At 37.7% G+C, this 19353-nt stretch overlaps 3 protein-coding genes across 3 annotated transcripts; 2 read left to right on the forward strand and 1 right to left on the reverse strand.

The window, feature by feature from the left end:
• The first annotated feature begins 1231 nt into the window (after window positions 1–1231).
• On the forward strand, window positions 1232–2170 carry LOC102433272 (olfactory receptor 1052-like). Its single transcript, XM_006092071.1, has one exon. It carries the CDS (start codon window positions 1232–1234, stop codon window positions 2168–2170), a length of 939 nt encoding a protein of 312 aa, XP_006092133.1.
• Window positions 2171–11690: 9520 nt separating this feature from the next.
• Window positions 11691–12629, forward strand: LOC102433584 (olfactory receptor 5W2-like). Its single transcript, XM_006092072.1, has one exon. The coding sequence runs from the start codon at window positions 11691–11693 to the stop codon at window positions 12627–12629; it is 939 nt and encodes a 312-aa protein (XP_006092134.1).
• Window positions 12630–15370: 2741 nt separating this feature from the next.
• On the reverse strand, window positions 15371–16309 carry LOC102433890 (olfactory receptor 5I1). Its single transcript, XM_006092073.1, has one exon. The coding sequence runs from the start codon at window positions 16304–16306 to the stop codon at window positions 15371–15373; it is 936 nt and encodes a 311-aa protein (XP_006092135.1). The 5' UTR covers window positions 16307–16309.
• Between the last annotated feature and the right edge of the window lie 3044 nt (window positions 16310–19353).

Consider the following 19353-nt stretch of genomic DNA (forward strand, 5'->3'; position numbering starts at 1 on the left):
TCCATCATTTCCGCTGAACAACAGCTGCTGTCAAAAGAGGCCTGGTTAGCGCTGGCATATTCCTGACTGTGAACTGCCGGGGTTCTTGTTCCAGCATCTAGAAGGGTTCAGCAATCTGGAGAAAGGCTGTGTGTAACTTAAAGAGTCCAGAGACGAAATATAATTTTGAAAGGCATATGGGGGTCAGAGGAGCCTAGCTAAAAGGAGCTAAGATTTTCTCATCTCAGGACCCCATGATTTTTATTAACATAAACTGTCCTTAGGCGAGGTGGAAATATACACTTCAAAGGGTAAGGTTTCCTATACAAGGTCCATTGTCAGAATGGGGAGAATTAGCCTACAGCTGTTCAGGTGTTTAGCCAGTAGAGGTAATAATATGTAGATTAAGATGCCCCAAGCAATTCATCCCTTTTCAGGTTTGGGGAAATGCCTTTAGCCATTCCCAACCTGTGATAACATATGTGACTCAGCCCTTGTTGAGTCCCCAAGTTCCATCAAACTCTTGCAATTATGACATGCTAGAATTGGCTTCCAGCAGTGAACCCTAACATAACGTTCTCAGGGACCCTCCAAAACTACTCCAGCAAGCACCACCCTCACTGCTCCACTGGGTCCTGGATCACAGACAATTTCTATCCCTTGTTTGTTAAGGCTGGATAGGACCTGACGGGCTGATGGGGTATTGGGGGAATGTTATATGTAGGAACCCGTAATCACTCTGCCTGTTTCACAAATGGATTGATGAAGAAATAACAAAGAAATATATTCATTACCTGAACCTCTCACTAACTACAGTTCTCTATTACAGGATAGAATAGTTCTACAACACTAAAAAAACCAACAATCTTGTCAAAATATGTGGGTTAACTGGACCAAGTAATTTTAAGAACTATTGCCTATACAGAACACTGTGGACATCAATTGCTTAATATGAGATAGAAGTAGTAAAAATTATCATAAGTATTACATAGGTTGGTGTGAAAATGACATGAGTGATTTTGAATAAAGGTGCGCTGAAAACCCTATACAGCGCTATCCAAATGTAGGCAATAATATTAGCATAATCACTTCAACAATTTATAATAAATTGTATATATTTCAAGGAGAGTCATTTTAGCTAAAGCATACTTAGCAATGTTTATGTCTTTTTCTAATTACTGAAAAATAGTAATATGATGTCAACCCCACTTCCACTTCCTTCTTTAATACCAGGGGTTTCCAGACCTGAGTGATGGCTGCTGAGAACTGCACTGTGTTTGCTGACTTCATACTCCTAGGACTTTCTGGCAGACAGGATGTGCAGCAGGGGCTCTTTGTGCTCTTCCTGCTGGTTTATGGCATCACCGTGATCGCCAATCTAGGGATGATCCTGCTGATCAACATGGACCCCAGACTCCACACGCCCATGTATTATTTCCTGAGCAACCTGTCTTTCTGTGATGTCTGCTACTCCTCCACTGTCGCTCCCAAGATGCTGGCTGATTTCTTATCTGAGCTAAAGAGGATTCCATATAATGTATGTGTTGTTCAGATGTTTATTTTCGGGTTCTTTGCAGCTGCGGAATGTGTCATGCTGTCTGTCATGGCATATGACCATTATGTAGCCATCTGTAATCCACTTCTTTATTCAACTACCATGTCCAGGAGTGTTTGCATCCAGCTCGTGGCCATTGCCTACATTGCAGGTTTGGTGGATATGACCATCTTCACCTATTGCACAACTCTATTTTCATTCTGCAATTCCAATGTCATCAATCACTTCTTCTGTGACTTCCCACCCTTACTCGCCCTCTCCTCCTCAGATACAACCATTATTGAAATAGTGTTGACCCTTTCCTGTAGCTGTGTTGTGGGGTCCAGCATCATCACTGTCCTCCTCTCCTACAGCTACATCATAACCAACATCCTTAGAATGAACTCAGCAGAGGGCAGACGCAAAGCCTTCTCTACCTGTGCGTCCCACCTAACCGCTGTGGGGATATTTTTTGGTACACTCTTTTTAGTGTATTTCCAACCCAGCTTGAGTAACACCATGGACATGAACAAAGTGGCTTCTGTTTTCTACACAGTTGTCATCCCCATGTTAAACCCACTGATCTACAGCTTAAGGAATAAGGATGTGAAAGGTGCCCTGAGGAAAGCAGTTGGCAGTAAGTTCTATCTTGGGTGAAAGCGTATTCACCCAAAAAGGTTTTGTTTAGAGATGTTGAGAGCTCACATTCTGATACTTTGACAAGTGTTCTGTGGAGTCTCCCAGTACACTTCTGGGTATTTCTTTACCTATATTTTTACCTAAATTGAGTGTAGGATACAGTGATTATTAATCTTATTCTCTTCAAACTAAGGAAGAGTAGTAATATGTTTGCTCTACTGTTTTACAAAGAGGGTCTTTTTATACACTTTCTCTATTCATGGGTATGTCCCAGACAGATATGGGCATAGTACCATCTGCCTCCATGTCAATTACATTTATTTTACCTAAAGCTCCATTTTTTCAAAACAATGGGTTTAATAAAATTGCTCAATGAGAAAAGAGTTTTAGTGGTTTAAATTAGGTATGACTGTTTTGTGGGGTTGTTTTGTTGTTGTTGTTGTTGTTTTGTTTGTTTTGTTTTTTTGTCTTCTTCCTATGTGCTGGCATCTTACTGTACATTTTCATCATAACACTTAGAAGTAATAAGTAGTAAATAAATTATTAAAACTAAATTTAAATTCTCCTGCCATAAGTCAATGTTTTATAAATGCAAGACCCTTGACTGTCTTATTCAGCATTATTTCCACTTTGCTATTTACAATGCTCATTTTCAGGATGCCATTCAAAATCATTCATTGCAGCAATATTTACAATATTTACAAGATTTGGAATCGGCCCAAGTGCCTGTCAGTAGATGACTGGATAAAAAAAGCTGTGGGGCTTTTACACAATAGAATACTACTCGGCCACACAAAAAGAAGGCAAGCTTACCTTTTGCAACAGAATAGTTGGACCTGGAGATTATTATGCTGAAGTGAAATTAGCCAGTCAGGGAAGGGCAAGTACCATATGATTTCACTAATATGTGGACTCTAGTGAACAAAATAAATTAACAAAGTGGAGACATACTTATGGACACAGAGAGTAAACTGACAGCTGTCAGAGGGGAGGGAGTTAGGGGCTGGATGAGAAAGGTGAGAGATTAAGCAAAGAAACAAAAGAAAGATTCCTGGACACAGACAACAATATGGTGATTACCAGAGGGAAGGTATGGAGAGGGTAGGAGAAGGTAAAGGGAGGATAAATGGGATGGAAGGAGACATGACTTGGGGTGGTCAACACACAATACAATATACAGATGATGTATTGTAGAATTGTGTACCTGGAACCTGTATTTTATTATCAACATCAACCCAATAAATTCAATAAAAATTACTGAATGAATTGATGTGTGTCCCCTCCAAGACTGATATAAAAAGGAGCCTTTGGCCCTAGCTGGTTTGGCTCAGTGGATAGATCGTAGGCCCTCAGACTGAAGAGTCCTGGGTTTGATTCCAGTCAAAGGCATGTACCTAAGTTGCAGGCTCAATCCCCGGCCCTTGTCACAGGAGTGTGTGTGCGGGAGGCAACCAATCGATGTGTCTCTCTCACATCAATGTTTCTCTCTCTGTGTCTCTCCCCCTCCCTTCCACTCTCTCTAAAAATCAGTGGAAAAATATCCTCAGGTGAGAGTGAACAAAAAAATAAAAAGAAGCCTTTTTCAATGAAAAAAACAACAACAGCATAAACATAAACTTTCCTTGTTAATTTTATTCCAGTATGTTCATCTTCATAAAATCCAACTATACTTCTTCTTTTGGCCTAAGCTGAGTAAGTATCAGATACAGGGATCATTTGATGTAGGGAACTTTTTGTATCCATTAATTCTGATCATTCTGGCCGCTCTGCGCAGTGAGGCCTGGGGGTCCTGCAGCTCTGTGCAGCGTGGAGGAGGCTGGTCCTGGTGGAGAAGGCGGGTTGCAGCAGGGGAGGGCAGTTGGGGGCGATCAGGCTGGCAGGCAGAAGTAGTTAGGGGCAATCAGGCAGGCAGGCAAGCGAGCAGTTAGGAGCCAGTGGTCCCGGATTGTGGGAGGGATGTCCAACTGCCGGTTTAGGCCTGATCCCTGTGTAGGACATCCCCCGGGGGTCCCAGATTGGAGAGGGTGCAGGCCAAGCTGAGAGACCCCCAGCCATACATGAATTTTGTGCACCAGGCCACTAGTTTATTTTATAACTAGAAATTTGTACTTTTGACCTGGATCACTCACTTTTCCCACTCCCATTCCCATCTGAGGTAATGTTCAATCCTCCAATCTGTTTTCTATATCTAGAGTTCATATTTTTGGTTCATTTATTTTGTTTTTCAATTTCAAATATATATAATATTATATGGTAGTAGTCTTTCTCTAACTTATTTCAATTAACATAATGCCCTTAAGGTCCAACTATGTTGTAGCAGAAGGCTCAATTTCATTCTTTTTTATTATTGTTGTTGAGAGTATTACAGATGTCCCCCATTTTCCCTCTTTGCCCCCCTCCACCTGGCTCCCGCCCCACCCCTGGCCTTCACCATATTATCTGTGTCCATGGACTATGCAAATATGCATATAAGTTCTTTGGTTAATCTCCCAGCCTAACCCCCCTTTCCTCCTGATATCTGTCCATCTGTTCCATGCTTTGTTAACAAAAATGAGTAATTAAGTATTGAGTAATTTGTAAAGGAATCATTTGATATCTGCTTACTGAAATAAATAACCTATTTAATCTAATGGACAATAATATTTCCTGTTAGACCTGTGTGAATTTGTCAGAACTCCTTTGTCATTAGTATAAGGAAATTAAATATTTCACTTACTTACATTATAATCAAATTTCATAAGTAAATGTTTTTATCTCTGTGCAAGAAATATCATTGTATACATTAATATTTGCTCCTGTTTTTTCAAATTATAAGAGATACACTATAAATACCATTATGTATAAATCCAAGTCCATATGGGTCACATACTGAAATATACATCTAGAAAAAAATGTGAACACCATCCACAATCAAATTTTCATCTATCAAAAGATACACACATAAACCAGGAGGTCACTGTTTGATTCCCAGTCAGGGCATGTACCTAAGTTGCAGGCTCAATCCCCAGTAGGAGGCATGCAGGAAACAGCTGATCAATGATTTTCTCTCATCATTGATGTTTTTATCTCTCTCTCCCTCTCTCTTCCTCTTTGAAATCAATAAAGATGTATATTTTCAAAAAGACAGAATTACATGTATCTCAGGGACATTTATTTTACCTTTTATTTTAATGTAAAAAACTTAAGTTACAATAATGTGCCAATTTGCACAGTCTGTTGTTTTCACTTTCTTTTTTTTATTGTGTCTTGTTTGCTTTCAAGAAATGTGTCCTATGCAGAGTTCAGTCACACAAATGGATTATAACTGCTGTGGCAAGCCAATGAGGAAGAGTGATAGAATAGTTCTATAAGGAGTATTTCACGTGGCAGAAAACACTAAACATGACGTACACCCAAACTGTATCATTATAATTTTCATTTATTAGTTTCTATGAAAAATTATTGTCAGTGATGAAATCAATTCTGTTTTCTTAGGGAAAACATACAAAACTACCCATCCTATTGGACATCTATTTGTGTTAGGCTCACAGGCTGTCTCAGAAATGTTGTTAAATGTTTTCTAAGGTTTTTGTGGCAGGGATGTTTTCATTTCTATTTTCACTTACTTTACTTAATAGATAAATATATGTATACTAGAGGCCCGGTGCACAAATTTGTGCATGGGTGGGGTCTCTCAGCCTGGCTGAGGATTGGAGACTGATCAGGGTCTGCTGGCCTGGGGGAAGGGACCGCAGGAGGTTGGCTGTGGAAGTGCACTGACCACCAGGGGGCAGCTCCTGCATTGAGCATCTGCCCCCTGGTGGTCAGTGCACATCATAGCTACCAGCCAGTTGTCTGGCCATCTAGTTATAATGGTTGCTAAGGCCTTTATATATATAGATGACATCAAAAGTTTATCTAATATATACATGTAGATATATAAATAAAAAACTTTAAAAGGTTTCAGAATAACTAATACCATTTACTATCAGATTATTGACAACTGCAGGATTTCATTATTAATTGTTAAATCAAGAAGTTTCTTGTATACAATACACTTTCAAGACATAGGCTAATTGTGAAATTAATAAAGCATACAACTTTCATAGAACATTTTATTAAGTGATTAGCCTATATTTACTAAAATACTGACTTGCTTATAGGACAGAGTCGTATTTAGCAACCAGCAGCCCCTACTTTTCCTATTTGCTGCATCAGGAAGCCTCATTAAACCTCATTTTCCTTGGTAGTATTGTCATGTACAGAACTTATATGATGATGGTCATTGCCTCAAGAACAGACAACCATTTTCTGGAAGAAGGAGGTTATAAGTAGACAGTTATCTATGCACTATTATGTTTGGAGGCAACAGTGATATAAAGAAAGCCATATAACAAAGAAATATTTTTCACAATTGTTTGTGTCTGATATCTTAAATTATTTTGTAAATCTTCACCCTCACCCCATAGTTAAAGAAAGCTGTTCTATTAGAACATACATCCTTTGAGAATAAATTTACATTACCCAATTTTCAGCAATATATTGCTACCCGCGTTATGCATTTAATGGGGACTGGGAGTTAGACTACCTGTCTGGAGGGGCTTCCATGTTTCCAAAGGTAAAGTTTGGATCCTGCCTCAGTGGAGTGCAGCCTGAGGAAACTGACATCCCTGGAGAGGGAGTACCTGGGGGGAAAATAAGTATGGAAGGGAATCAAAAGAAGGTGACCAAGAATGACCCTGCCTCCTCCAAATACATACCAGGGAGGCAGAGAATGCTAGTAAAGCTCTCAAGTACTATAAATATAGCATTTTCTTATGTTTATCTGCTGGTACATGGCTAGCAATTACTTAGGTGGTTTGAGATTTGCCATAGCATCTCCCACAGGTGTACATCTGGTGTTTTAGTATTGGGATCATCACACAGGCAAGAGCAATACACTGTGAAAAGACATTAAAACTAGTCAATAAGAGCAATTTTACAAAATTAAAAATATATTAATTTCACTGAATTTTGCCTGAAATTATTCAACCTTTAGAAGCTAGGAATAACTAACTACATAGCAACACACAAGAAAAACAAGAAGAAACATAAAATTTCCTGAACTATTGAAGTGCACAAACTCTATATGCCTTACACATCTTATCTTTCTTATTGTTTAAACAAATGTTGCCTTTACAGATCTCTGGCAATTAAATTAACTCTAGTAATATTCAAGATGTATAGCTAATGTAATGATTATTATACATTTTATAAATGATTCAAACTCAAAATAAAGTATTACTCAATAAATGGACAATGCAAAAATAATCCCCCATGGCTGGCAGGTTGTACAACATAAAGAAATATGTCATAGTTTTCACATCAGCCTGTGGATTTCCCCTCTTTCCCTCATTCGGATGAACAGATATGGTCCTATTGACAACTCTACAGAAGCTGCATAAATAAAGGTTGGGGGTAAAGGAACAGAATATTCTCTAATATCACTGGAGGAAAGGACTCCAGTCTCCCTTGAAGTGTCCATAGCATTATATTAGTTAAAATTATAGCCCTGGCCAGTTTGGCTCAGTGGATAGAGCATCGGCCTGCGGACTGAAAGGTCCCAGGTTCGAGTCTGATCAAGGGCATGTACCTTGGTTGCGGACACATCCCCAGTGGGGATTGTGCAGGAGGCAGCTGATCGATGTTTCTCTCTCATCGATGTTTCTAACTCTCTATCCCTCTCTCTTCCTCTCTGTAAAAAAATCAATAAAATATATTTTAAAAAATTATAGAGAAAACTAAAATACCCAATTTATAAAGTTTAAGTTGTAAGGGAAATTTATTACTAAAAGTATATATTTAAAATTTAAAAAAGCAAAGTAGTATTCACATTAGTATTCAATTTGCAACAGTTTCTATTTGCTTTCTTATCACCAGAGATAGGGAATTTAGAGCTGAGAAGGTTATATAAACAAAACTTGTAACTTCTTCACTATCCCAACCCTAAACCCCTTTGTCTTGTCAGTCTCAATTTTTCACACATTTGCTGTTTTTCTGTCTAAATGGTATATAAACTGCGTCCTTTGTTCACCTCTTTAAGTCTCACATTTGGTATGGGTCTCCTCTCCATGCAAAATTCAATTTGTCTTCCTCCTGTTAATTTGTGTGATGCCAATTTCCTATTAGGCCAGTCAAAGAAAACAGAAGAGAAGAAGGAAAAAGTTTCCTACCCTTACACAGTCAAAAAATCCTTGCAATGAGGGCAGTTGATGTGTACTTGTGGGAAGGAATCCGACAATAACTAATGAAAATAGTAATATGTGACACGACCATATTTCTAAGTGAGAAGTGAAGGAGGTGTTTCAGAAGTGGAGGAAACAGGATAAACAATGAAAAGCAGATGAAAATCTAAGTTCATCAGACATCTGGTTTCACTGGAGGAGAATGTAGACCTATGGTAGCCTGAAGCACAGCATTCAAATAAAGTCTGGTAAATGTCAGACACTGACCAATTTAGTCAAAGGAGTGAAGAATTAAAGTTGAGCCTTTGCTAAAGTTGTTGCAGCATTCACAGGGGAAAACACAGAAGCGGAATCTAATTAATCATATTCTCACAACACAGAGGAGTGGAGGCAGAGGCTTTAGAGATTTGTCCCAACAGTCACGAGGTAGAAATAAAATGCAATCTGCCTATTGTTGAAGTACCAGAGATAAGGACAGAAAGACTTGCTCATTTCAGGTAGGTTTCTGTACCTATTTTCATTTAAATGGGAAAGGCATCTTAAAATAAAAAGATATGTCAATTTCAGCACTTTATTTTGTTTTCACTTCTTTTTATCACATTTCTTTGTCTTGAAAAGTTATTTGTCCTTTTGGCAAAGATCAGTCATACAACCAGTGAAGGTGAGTGATAGACTAGATCTGCAAAATGTGTTTCAGGTTTCAGTAAACACTAAGATGCCATACACCAAAACAGTAGCATAAAAAGTTTCGTTTAGGTGGGCAAAAGGGTGGGGGATGGAGACATCTGTAACAGTGTCAACAATAAACATAAACTAAAATATAATTATAAAATAAAAATAATTTTTTTTCATGTACTAACACACAGAAGCATTGTCAGTGATAAAATCAAGTTTTTTTCTTTAGTGAAAATATATAAAACTTCCTATCATATTGGATATCATTTGTGTTAAAGCTCAAAGACTATCTCTGAAAATTTTAGTTCAGTGTTAGTGCAAGGATGTTTCCATCCTGAAAATTCACTTGCTTTTAAAAAAATATTTAAATACTTATAAAACTTAAAATATGTATATAGTCACATATTCAGTGTCTCAAAAAAAATGTATACACACACACTTTGAATCGTTGTTAATTTCAATGGGTTAAATCTGAAAAGAAAGAAACATCAATCCAGCTATCAGCTGTTAAAGTGTGTATACATTTTGGGGGGTATCCTGTATATATAACTTTATAAGGTTTTATAAAAATAAGGATTATGGACTATCAGATGGTAAACAACAGCGGGATTTCAGTATTAATTTTAAAACTTTAGTTAATAATTAGTTTAAACTTTAGTTTAATTTTAAACCTTATTTTAGAGTTTTGAGAGGCTTGTGAAATTGGTAAGGCATACTACATTCAGAGAATATTTTAATTAAATAATTATTTTTTATTTTTCTAAAACACTACTTTGCTTATAGTATAGATATATTTATAACAACATGCAGTGTCTTCCTTTCCTGCAACAGGCAGCCTTGACTAAACCTGTTTTCCTTGGTAGCATTGTCATGCACTTATATGACAATGGCCATCTCTCAGGATCAGACAGCCATTTTCTGGAAGAAAGACTTTATAACTAGACAATTGTTCCCTTAGTATTATGTTAAGGGGCACCTGTGATACCAGAAAAGCCATGTCCATACAGACTTTTTTAATTTATTTCATTTAAATACATGTACTTAGCTATAAATACAATAAAATGTAAGCATGGGTTGGGGAGGTGGTAGGTTATTTTTATTATTTTTAAGTTGTAACCTTTCTTTTTGTATATTTTATAAAATATATTCATTTTTACATGGGAAACATTTTTAATATATTTTTTATTGATTTCAGAGAGAAGGAGATAGAAACATCAATGATGAGAGACATTCATTGATCGTCTGCCTCCTGCATGTCCCCACCAGGGATGGAGCCTGCAACCCGGGCATGTGTCCTGACCAGGTATCAATCCCTGAATTCCTGGTAGGTGGGCTGATGCTCAACCCCTGAGCCACTTCGGCTGGGCATAAAATATTTTTTGCTGATCTGTCTAGAGAAGTTTAGGCTAAGGTTTTGGAAGGCTGAACATTAGTCATTAGATTATTATGTATATATTCTTTTTTTGTCTTTCATCTATTCTCAACTCTACTTTCTTTACATTCCCACAGAACCGAGAAGGTCACACATGATATTATATACAGCAATTGATTGGGTAAAATATAACAGTGGGACATAGAATTCCATTGTCCTCCCAAAGACCACCAACACCACTGAAGAGAAGGAGAATTTGGAGATGTTCATGTTAAATAGAGATCAATGAAATCAATAAAACAATATTACAATTTTGAGGGATGTGGGATGGAGGTATAGTTTAGACATGAATCTTTCAGGGGTAATGGGATTGTGCACCAGTGAGTATTTTTAAATATGTCTTACAGATCTGACCTGTTGGTGAATAGATCATGTTGATTCTAGCAGTTTAGAGTTGAAGGGCTTACACAGTAGTCCGTACTCTCTTTGTTTCCTCTCAGTCATATATGTGAATAGTATCGCAAAAACTTTCCATCATTTCCCCTGAGCAACAGCTGCTGTCAGAAGAAGCATGGTTAGCGCTGGCATATTCCCTATGACTGTGAACCCTAACATAACCTTCTCAGGGACCCTCCAAAACAACTCCAGCAAGCACCACCCTCACTGCTCCACTGGGTCCTGGATCACAGACCATTTCTACCTCTTATTTGTTAAGGCTGGATAGGACCTGAGGGGCTGAGGGGATATTAGGTGAACGTTATATCTAGGAACCTATAATCACTCTGCCTATTTCACAATTGGATTAATGAAGAAATAACAAAGAAATATATTCATTATCTGAACCTCTCACTAACTACAGTTCTCTATTACAGGATACAACACTAAAAAGAAAAACAATCTTGCCAGAATATGTGGGTTATCTGGACCAAATAATTTTTAGGACTATTGCCTATACAGAACACTGAGGACATCAAGTTCTTAAGATAAGATAGAAATAGTAAAAATTATCATAAGTTCTGCATAGGTTGGTGTGAAAATAACATGATTGATTTTGAATGAAAGTGCACTGCAAACTCTAGACAGTGCTATACAAATGTAGGCAACATTATTGGCATAATCACTTTATCAATTTATACTTACTTGAATATATATCAAGGAGAGTCATTTTACCCAAAGCACACTTAGCAAAATGTTTATCTCTTCTTCTAGTTACTGAAAAAAATAGTAATGTGATGTCAACCCCACTTCCACTTCCTTCTTTAACACCAGAGGTTTCCAGACCTGAGTGATGGCTGCTGAGAACTGCACTGTGTTTGCTGACTTCATACTCCTAGGACTTTCTGGCAGACAGGATGTGCAGCAGGGGCTCTTTGTGCTCTTCCTGCTGGTTTATGGCATCACCGTGATCACCAATCTAGGGATGATCCTGCTGATCAACATGGACCCCAGCCTCCACACGCCCATGTATTATTTCCTGAGCAACCTGTCTTTCTGTGATGTCTGCTACTCCTCCACTATCTCTCCCAAGATGTTAGTTGATTTCTTATCTGAGCAAAAAAATATTCCATATAATTTATGTGCCATTCAGATGTATTTTTTTGGTGCTTTTGCAGATGTGGAATGTCTCATGTTGGCTGTCATGGCATATGACCGTTACGTAGCCATCTGTAATCCACTTCTTTATACAACTGCCATGTCCAGAAGCATCTGCACCCAGCTCGTGACTATTGCCTACATCACAGGTTTGGTGGATTCAGCCATCCACACCTGTTTCACATTTCGATTATCATTCTGTAATTCCAACATCATCAATCACTTTTTCTGTGATATCCCACCCTTACTAGCTCTGTCCTCCTCAGATACAACCATCAATGAGATAGTGATGTTCACTTTCATTGGCTGTGTTGTGGGGTCCAGCATCATCACTGTCCTCCTCTCCTACAGCTACATCATAACCACCATCCTTAGAATGAACTCAGCAGAGGGCAGACACAAAGCCTTCTCTACCTGTGCGTCCCACCTAACCGCTGTGGCAATATTTTTTGGTACGCTCTTGTTCATGTATTTCCGACCCAGCACGAGTTACTCCATGGACACGGACAAAATGGCTTCTGTTTTCTACACAGTTGTCATCCCCATGTTAAACCCACTGATCTACAGTTTAAGGAATAAGGATGTGAAAGGTGCCTTGAAAAAAACATTTGGCACTAAGTTATGTTCTGGGTGAAAGTATGTTTACCCAAAAGGATTTATTGAAAGATTCTGAGTACTAAGCTTTAAGTACTGTGGCATAGGTTCCTGTCGTCTCCAATACAAACTTCTGGATGTTTCCCATTTCTTACCTTTGTGCCTGAAATGCAAGTAAGGTGCATTAATTATTGGTTTTAGCTTTTTCTCCCAACTCAGGGTAAGTAATAATAGGTTCACTTCACTGTTTTGCAAAGAGAGTCTTTTCATACTTACATTCTCTGTTCATGAGTATGTCCAAGTGAGACACCATGCAAATAGCAACCACTTCTCTCTTTTAAGTCAACATATCCTCCTTAAGATTATTTATATATATGGGCTTAATAAACTTGCTCAGTCAGAAGGGAGGTTAAATTAGGTTTAGTACATAGGAAGGTTTGTCTCCTTCCTATGTACTAGGTACATCACCCTATAAATATTCTATCCTAACACTTAAAGGGATAAAAATAGTAAGTAAATAAATAAAAATAAATCAGAAATCTCCTATATTCAAAGTTCCATAAAGGCACAATCCTTGCCTACTTTGTTCACCATCATTTCTCCTTTGCTATTAGTAATGCCCAGTTCCAGGACAGCTTTCAAAATGCTTGGTTAATATTAATGTGTAGGCTGAAATATGATGCAAAAAAGAATTCTCTTGTTCAATGTTATTCTATTATCTTCATCTTAGATGAAATCTATCTGAACTTCTTGTCTTTTGGTGTTGGCTGTGATAAGAATCAAGGGAAAATTATTTGATGTAAAAATATTCTTGGATCTTCTATTCCTCATCATTCTGGCCCAGTTATATCAATAGACAAACCCCAAATCAACAGCTCTAGATGTTTATTACACCTCACAGTCTTCACGTCAGCCTGTGGATTTCCCTTCTTGCCTCACTCTAGAGTACAGACATGATGCTATTGACAACTGGACAGAAACTGCATAAATGGAAGTTGGAGGATAAAGGACTGAGCCTTTTCCAAAGGCCAATGGAAAAGAGGACTTCATTTCCCTTGTGTTCATAGCATTACACTAGTTAAAATAAATATAGAAAGCTAAAATGCCCAACTGATAGAGTTTAAATTAAAAGATAGATTTATTAACTTCATAATGGTTCAGTGAAATAAAAACAAATAACAAGATAGTATTTGGATTGATATTCCATTTGTACTTATTTATATTTACTCTCTGTGTATCTGTGAAATAAACAGTAACTATATTTTAAACAAAGTATTGATGAGTAGATGAATATTAGGTAATCCTATAATCTATCCTAAAAACTAAGTTTATTGCATATATTGTTTGCACTGTGATCAATTAAGAATGTATCCAGTTATGAAAAACAACACAATTTCAGATTCGCAAGAGTATTCATTTTAATTTAGGTGGTGTCAAAAAATAAACATGAAATAATGGGTTACACAGGTGTTTTATTTAAATTCTCTCCCATAATTTTATATATTCCTGTATTGTGTAACATGAGCTATTATGTACTTCAAACATTGTGAGAATAAAACAACACATTAAAAATATGCAGTTTTCAGCAAGTTACTAGTCTTCATTACTGTTTGAACAGAGATTTAAGATAAAAATATTTCAAATATGTCTTTTAAATATTTTCTGAAGATTCTAATAGCCTTTACAGATTGTTAGGATACCAGGTTTTTTGGGTTTGTTTTGTAAATTATATTAACTAGAGGCCCTGTGCACAAAATTTGTGCAGTGGGGGGGGGGGTGTCCCTCAGCCCAGCCTTCACCCTCTCCAATCTGAGACCCCTTGGGGGATGTCCGACTGCCAGACAGGGATCGGGCCTAATCTGGCAGTTGGACATCCTTCTCACAATCCGGGACTGCTGGCTCCCACCCGCTTGCCTGCCTGCCTGCCTGCCTGATTGCCCCTAACCACTCCCTGGCCAGCCTGATCGACGCCTAACTGCTCCCCTGCCAGCCCAATTGCCTCCAACTGCCCTCCCCTGCTGGCCCAGTCACCCCTAACTGCCCACCCCTGCCAACCTGGTCCCCTTTAACTGCTCTCTCCTACTGGCCTGGTCCCCCCTAACTAACTGCCCTCTCCTGCAGGCCTGGTCCCCCCAACTTCCCTCCTCTTCTGGCCTGGTCTCCCCTAACTGCCCTCACCTGCTGTCCTGATTGCCCCAACTGCACTCCCCTTTAACCCTGATTGCCCCTAACTGCCCTCCCTCCCCTGCAGGCCTGGTCACCCCCAACTGCTCTCCCCTGCCAGCCTGGTCGCCCCCAACTGCCTTCACCTGCTGGCCTGGTTGCCCCTAAATGCCCTCCCCTGCTGGCCTGATCACCCACAACTTCCCTCCCCTGCCAGCGATCTTGTGGCAGCCATCTTATGTGAGAGTGTGATGGTCAATTTGCACATTATCTCTTTATTATATAGGATTGCAAGATAATGATAATGATGGGAGAAGGTATAAGATAACAACTAGACTTTGAAGTAAAACTGACATGAGTTCATATCTGAGTTCAAGTATTATATCATTTATTTGTCAGCTCTATGACCTTAGCCAATTGACTTCCTATCTGTCACTCAACTCCTGGCACTGAAAGAAAGAATGCTATTGTCCATGCCATCATGCTCTATTCTGTGGTTGAGGCTTCGTTACCCACAGATTTGGGGAACATCCATATTAAACTAACTTCTAATAGTTCAGAACCAAATGTCAAATATAGACTTTGTTAAAAACTTGTCAGGCCCATTTTCATCCTTTCTTAAAGAGAAAGAAATTTTGAGCTAATCACTTTCCTACAGGCATTTTTTACATCTTTGTTCCTTAAACTATAGATTAAGGGGTTCAACATGGGTATAATCAATGTATAGAACACAGAGGTCACTTTGTCAATATCCAGTGAATGATCAGTGCTGGGACGCAAATAAATGAAAATGAGGGTCCCATGGTAAATAGTGACCACAGTCAGGTGGGAAGCACAAGTGGAGAACCCTTTTCTTCTTCCCTCGGCAGAACCTGTTTTAAGAATAGCTGCTATGATGCAGACATAAGAGAGAAGAACTGTTAGAAGACAGATAGCTTCCACCAAACTAGCAAAGACTACCAGGACAATGTCATGCTTGTAAGTGTCAGTGCAGGACAAAGAAAAGAGTGGGGAGATATCACAAAAAAAGTGGTTAATTTCTTTGGAGCAGAAAGACAGATGGAAAGTATTAGTGGTGTGAATAACTGAGCTCATGGTGCCCCCCAAAAATGCTCCAATAGCAAGCTGACAGCAAATCCTCTTAGACATAATAACAGTATACAGCAGTGGGTTGCAGATTGCTATGTACCGGTCATAAGCCATGGCAGCCAAGAGGAAAGATTCTGTGTCAACCAAAGAGCAGAAAAAATATAACTGTGCAACACAGCCATGGTAAGAAATGGTCTTCTTGTTGGAAACCAAGTCCACAAGTAATTTGGGGGCAATGACAGAAGAGTAGCATCCATCTATGAAGGACAGCATGCAGAGGAAAAAGTACATAGGGGTGTGCAAGTGGGAACTGGTTGTGATTAACAAAACCATCCCAAGGTTCCCTATGAGGGTAACAGAGTAGATGGAAAAAAACACGGCGAAAAGAACATTCTGAAGTTCCGGATGGTCACTAAATCCCAAGAGAAAGAACTCAGACAGCACAGTGCCATTCTCCAACTCCATTCTCTGCAGTGCTCCTGAACTCCTGAACTTGAGGCAGAGTAACGATGGCAATAGTAATAATAAGTTCAACACTGATGAAAAATAAAAAAGAAAATGGTCAAAATAAATAGAAGAGTAATTTTAAATCTACTTGGGCCTCCTGATAACTCCTAGGCATTTCTACAGTTAATGTAGTGTAATGCACAGATTTTCCTTTTTTATTAGATTTGATACATTTCACTTTTTTTGCCGTTAAGTTTATTGGTGTGACATCGGTTAATAAAATTAAAGCTACTATTTTCCACATTAAATGGCACCACCATCAAACCCATTGTTGAACTCTAAATCTGGGCTTCCCTCTTTTACTTTCTTCAACTCCCTCATCTTCCATCAATGTCAAGTAATAGTAGTTAACCACTTTATTACATAGCAAACTCTGAATAAATAGCCTCTGTTCCTATTTGTGTTGTTTTTATTTCCACAACAGATAAAGCATTATTGTTTAAGGTGAAGCCTTTTATAGGTAAAGATATTTCTCACCTTGAGACCTGGCTTCACCTCTTAGGAACAAAGGAACTCCTTAGAGTTGTTTGAAATCCACTGTTAACAGAAAGAAGATTCTGAATTAGTTATAAAAGTGGCTGATTCCTAGCTCTGTCACCTAATGCTGTGAAACCTTAGACAGGTCAATTAATCACTGAGTTGAAGTTTCATGATCTATAATAGGAGAACAACAGTCCCTTTCTTATTAATTATGAGTTAAATTCTCTTCTCCAGCCTCCATATCCTCAGCATCTTGTGATTTCTCTGTTCTAAGTTGGCAACATAGCAATTCTGTCAATTTAGACATTTTATTTTATCTGGAATCTGAGCTATGGAATATAGCTAGAGAAACCCTGATGCTTACAAATCCATTAAATTCAATCCAGGCAATATGATAATGATATCCAGGAATGTTTCTATGTTGTTTATAGTGAAAAATTGTGAAAGATGGTGAAAAGTCTTTTCTATCTACCTCTCTGAGTTATCTCTGCCTTTCTCTGTCTTTGCTCTAGTTTACAAATCTATAAGTTATAGATAATTGATAGCAATTCAAGTGATACTTGACTATAGACATGCACAGTTTGTCCAGTGTAGACAATTGATTTCCCTCCCCCACTGTGCAAAAAGCCAATTTTGTATTTATTAGTAGAATGCCTGATCTATAATTCTTTGAATTATCTTTTAAACCAATGAATTAAGTAAAATCTTTGACACATGTTCATTTTATAATTATATAAAATTCACATTAAGTCACATGTATGTGTGTATATATATATATATATATGATTTATATTACGTATATTTATATATAATTGTTCTTTAACATTTCATATTATACACATTTGTTTCCCTCATTTAATAACTATGCAAACCTTCATATTTCTTTTTAGGTCTCATTCTATGACCTTTTTCTCATTACCAGAAAATTATTTCTATTTTGTGGAGAAAATATAGAATAGCAAATAAGTTTATCCTCAACTTTCTCATCTTATCATTGTATAGAATTTGAATTCATCAGCAATTCCCTCTCTCCCTCTTTTCCTTTTCTGGGAAAATTGTGTCCCTCCTCTCTGAGTTAATCTCTTCAACTTTGCACCACTGAATTCTGATTATTTATATCAATTAAGATACTTATTAATTATTGCTATTAATCTTTACTATTATTAATAATATTTCTCTCATAAACTGTCAGCACATAGCACCTTTAAGTCAATTTCATCCTCAAAAATGTTTCCCTGTACCTACTTTTATTCATTCATTTCAGTGTTTCCTACAGGCATCTGCACTGGTTTCCACTTTCTCACTTCAGCTTACTAAGTGAGGTAGGATTTTGGTCTGAACAATGGCAAATTCTTTTTGGTCCACATCCCAAACTACATCTTTACATGTTAAATCTAATATTTTTCAATGTGTGATAAAATTTATTTCTCTATTCCCTGTGATAGCTTTGATGTCTCCTTTCTTCTTTAAACCCCCTCCAATAATCCTGAGCATTGTTTTAGGAATATCACATGTTAAACATGCATATTGTTGTTGTTACTCTATTGTTTTTGTTGAAAATACCTTGATGGTTTAAAAGCTGTGTTATCCCAGGAATTTTTCCTCAAAACATCAGTTTCCTATGTGTAAAGTAAGTGACTATAAGAAGATAAGCACCCAAAATCTCATCAAGCTCTTATATCCTAGGATTAAGGTAAAAACACTTACCAGATCATTATCTTTTTCACTCACCTTCTTACTACACTGTTGCCAGTATCAGTTCAATTTTTACTGGAAAAATTTATTGTGTGATTTAAAGATTAAAAATTTACCGTTGCCAAATTTGTTATAATCCATTTGGGTAGGTCTTCTGTGCTCATAGAAGAAGAAAGTTGTGCCTCCCTTAGGAAGGCTGTGGTTCTCTTAGATAATGCAAGACCTTTTATATTTTGCTTTGAGGCTTTGAAATTAGCTTTCTGAGCTCACATCAAATCCCAGGAACACACACTCTGATATCCAAATCCCAGTGGAAAAATTTATGTGAGCAATTAGACAGTTCTACTGAGGAGCTGATTAAACAAAAATGAAACGATGTAATGTGTTTTTCTATACCTTGAGAGTGTCTCCAAAAATATTGGCTCTCAAAATAGTAAATTGTTATACATAAAATTGGATTATGATATTTGCTATCTAATTTGATTTAACCAGCTCAAAACAATTTATGAAACAACAGAATATGCTATATGATAAGATGGTGGAAAAATTCGATAGCTAGCCATGAACACTTCACCAAATCCCATTTTTTCTGGGAAAGAAATAAAAAATGTATCTATCAGGTCGTTAAGAATTAGAGATCTTGAAAGTCAACATGTAGATGAAAAACCAATTATAAACAAAGTTAATGACTCTGGTATGTGTTATACGTGCATCATGTTGAAACGGAATTCTGTCTACCCAAGGCCAGAATAGACCCCGGAGTCTTCTGTGAATATGTTGTGTCAGGCAGTGTTCTACAGAGAAAAGAAGGATAATTTCAATGGAACATT

The sequence above is a fragment of the Myotis lucifugus genome, unplaced genomic scaffold, assembly GCF_000147115.1.
Source record: "Myotis lucifugus unplaced genomic scaffold, Myoluc2.0 scaffold_97, whole genome shotgun sequence".
Classification (NCBI taxonomy): domain Eukaryota; kingdom Metazoa; phylum Chordata; class Mammalia; order Chiroptera; family Vespertilionidae; genus Myotis; species Myotis lucifugus.

What these genes read in the sequence shown, in the direction of transcription:
- LOC102433272 (XM_006092071.1), top strand. Translation starts at nt 1,232, where the DNA reads ATGGCTGCTGAGAACTGCACTGTGTTTGCTGACTTCATACTCCTAGGA.
- LOC102433584 (XM_006092072.1), top strand. Translation starts at nt 11,691, where the DNA reads ATGGCTGCTGAGAACTGCACTGTGTTTGCTGACTTCATACTCCTAGGA.
- LOC102433890 (XM_006092073.1), bottom strand. Translation starts at nt 16,306, where the DNA reads ATGGAGTTGGAGAATGGCACTGTGCTGTCTGAGTTCTTTCTCTTGGGA.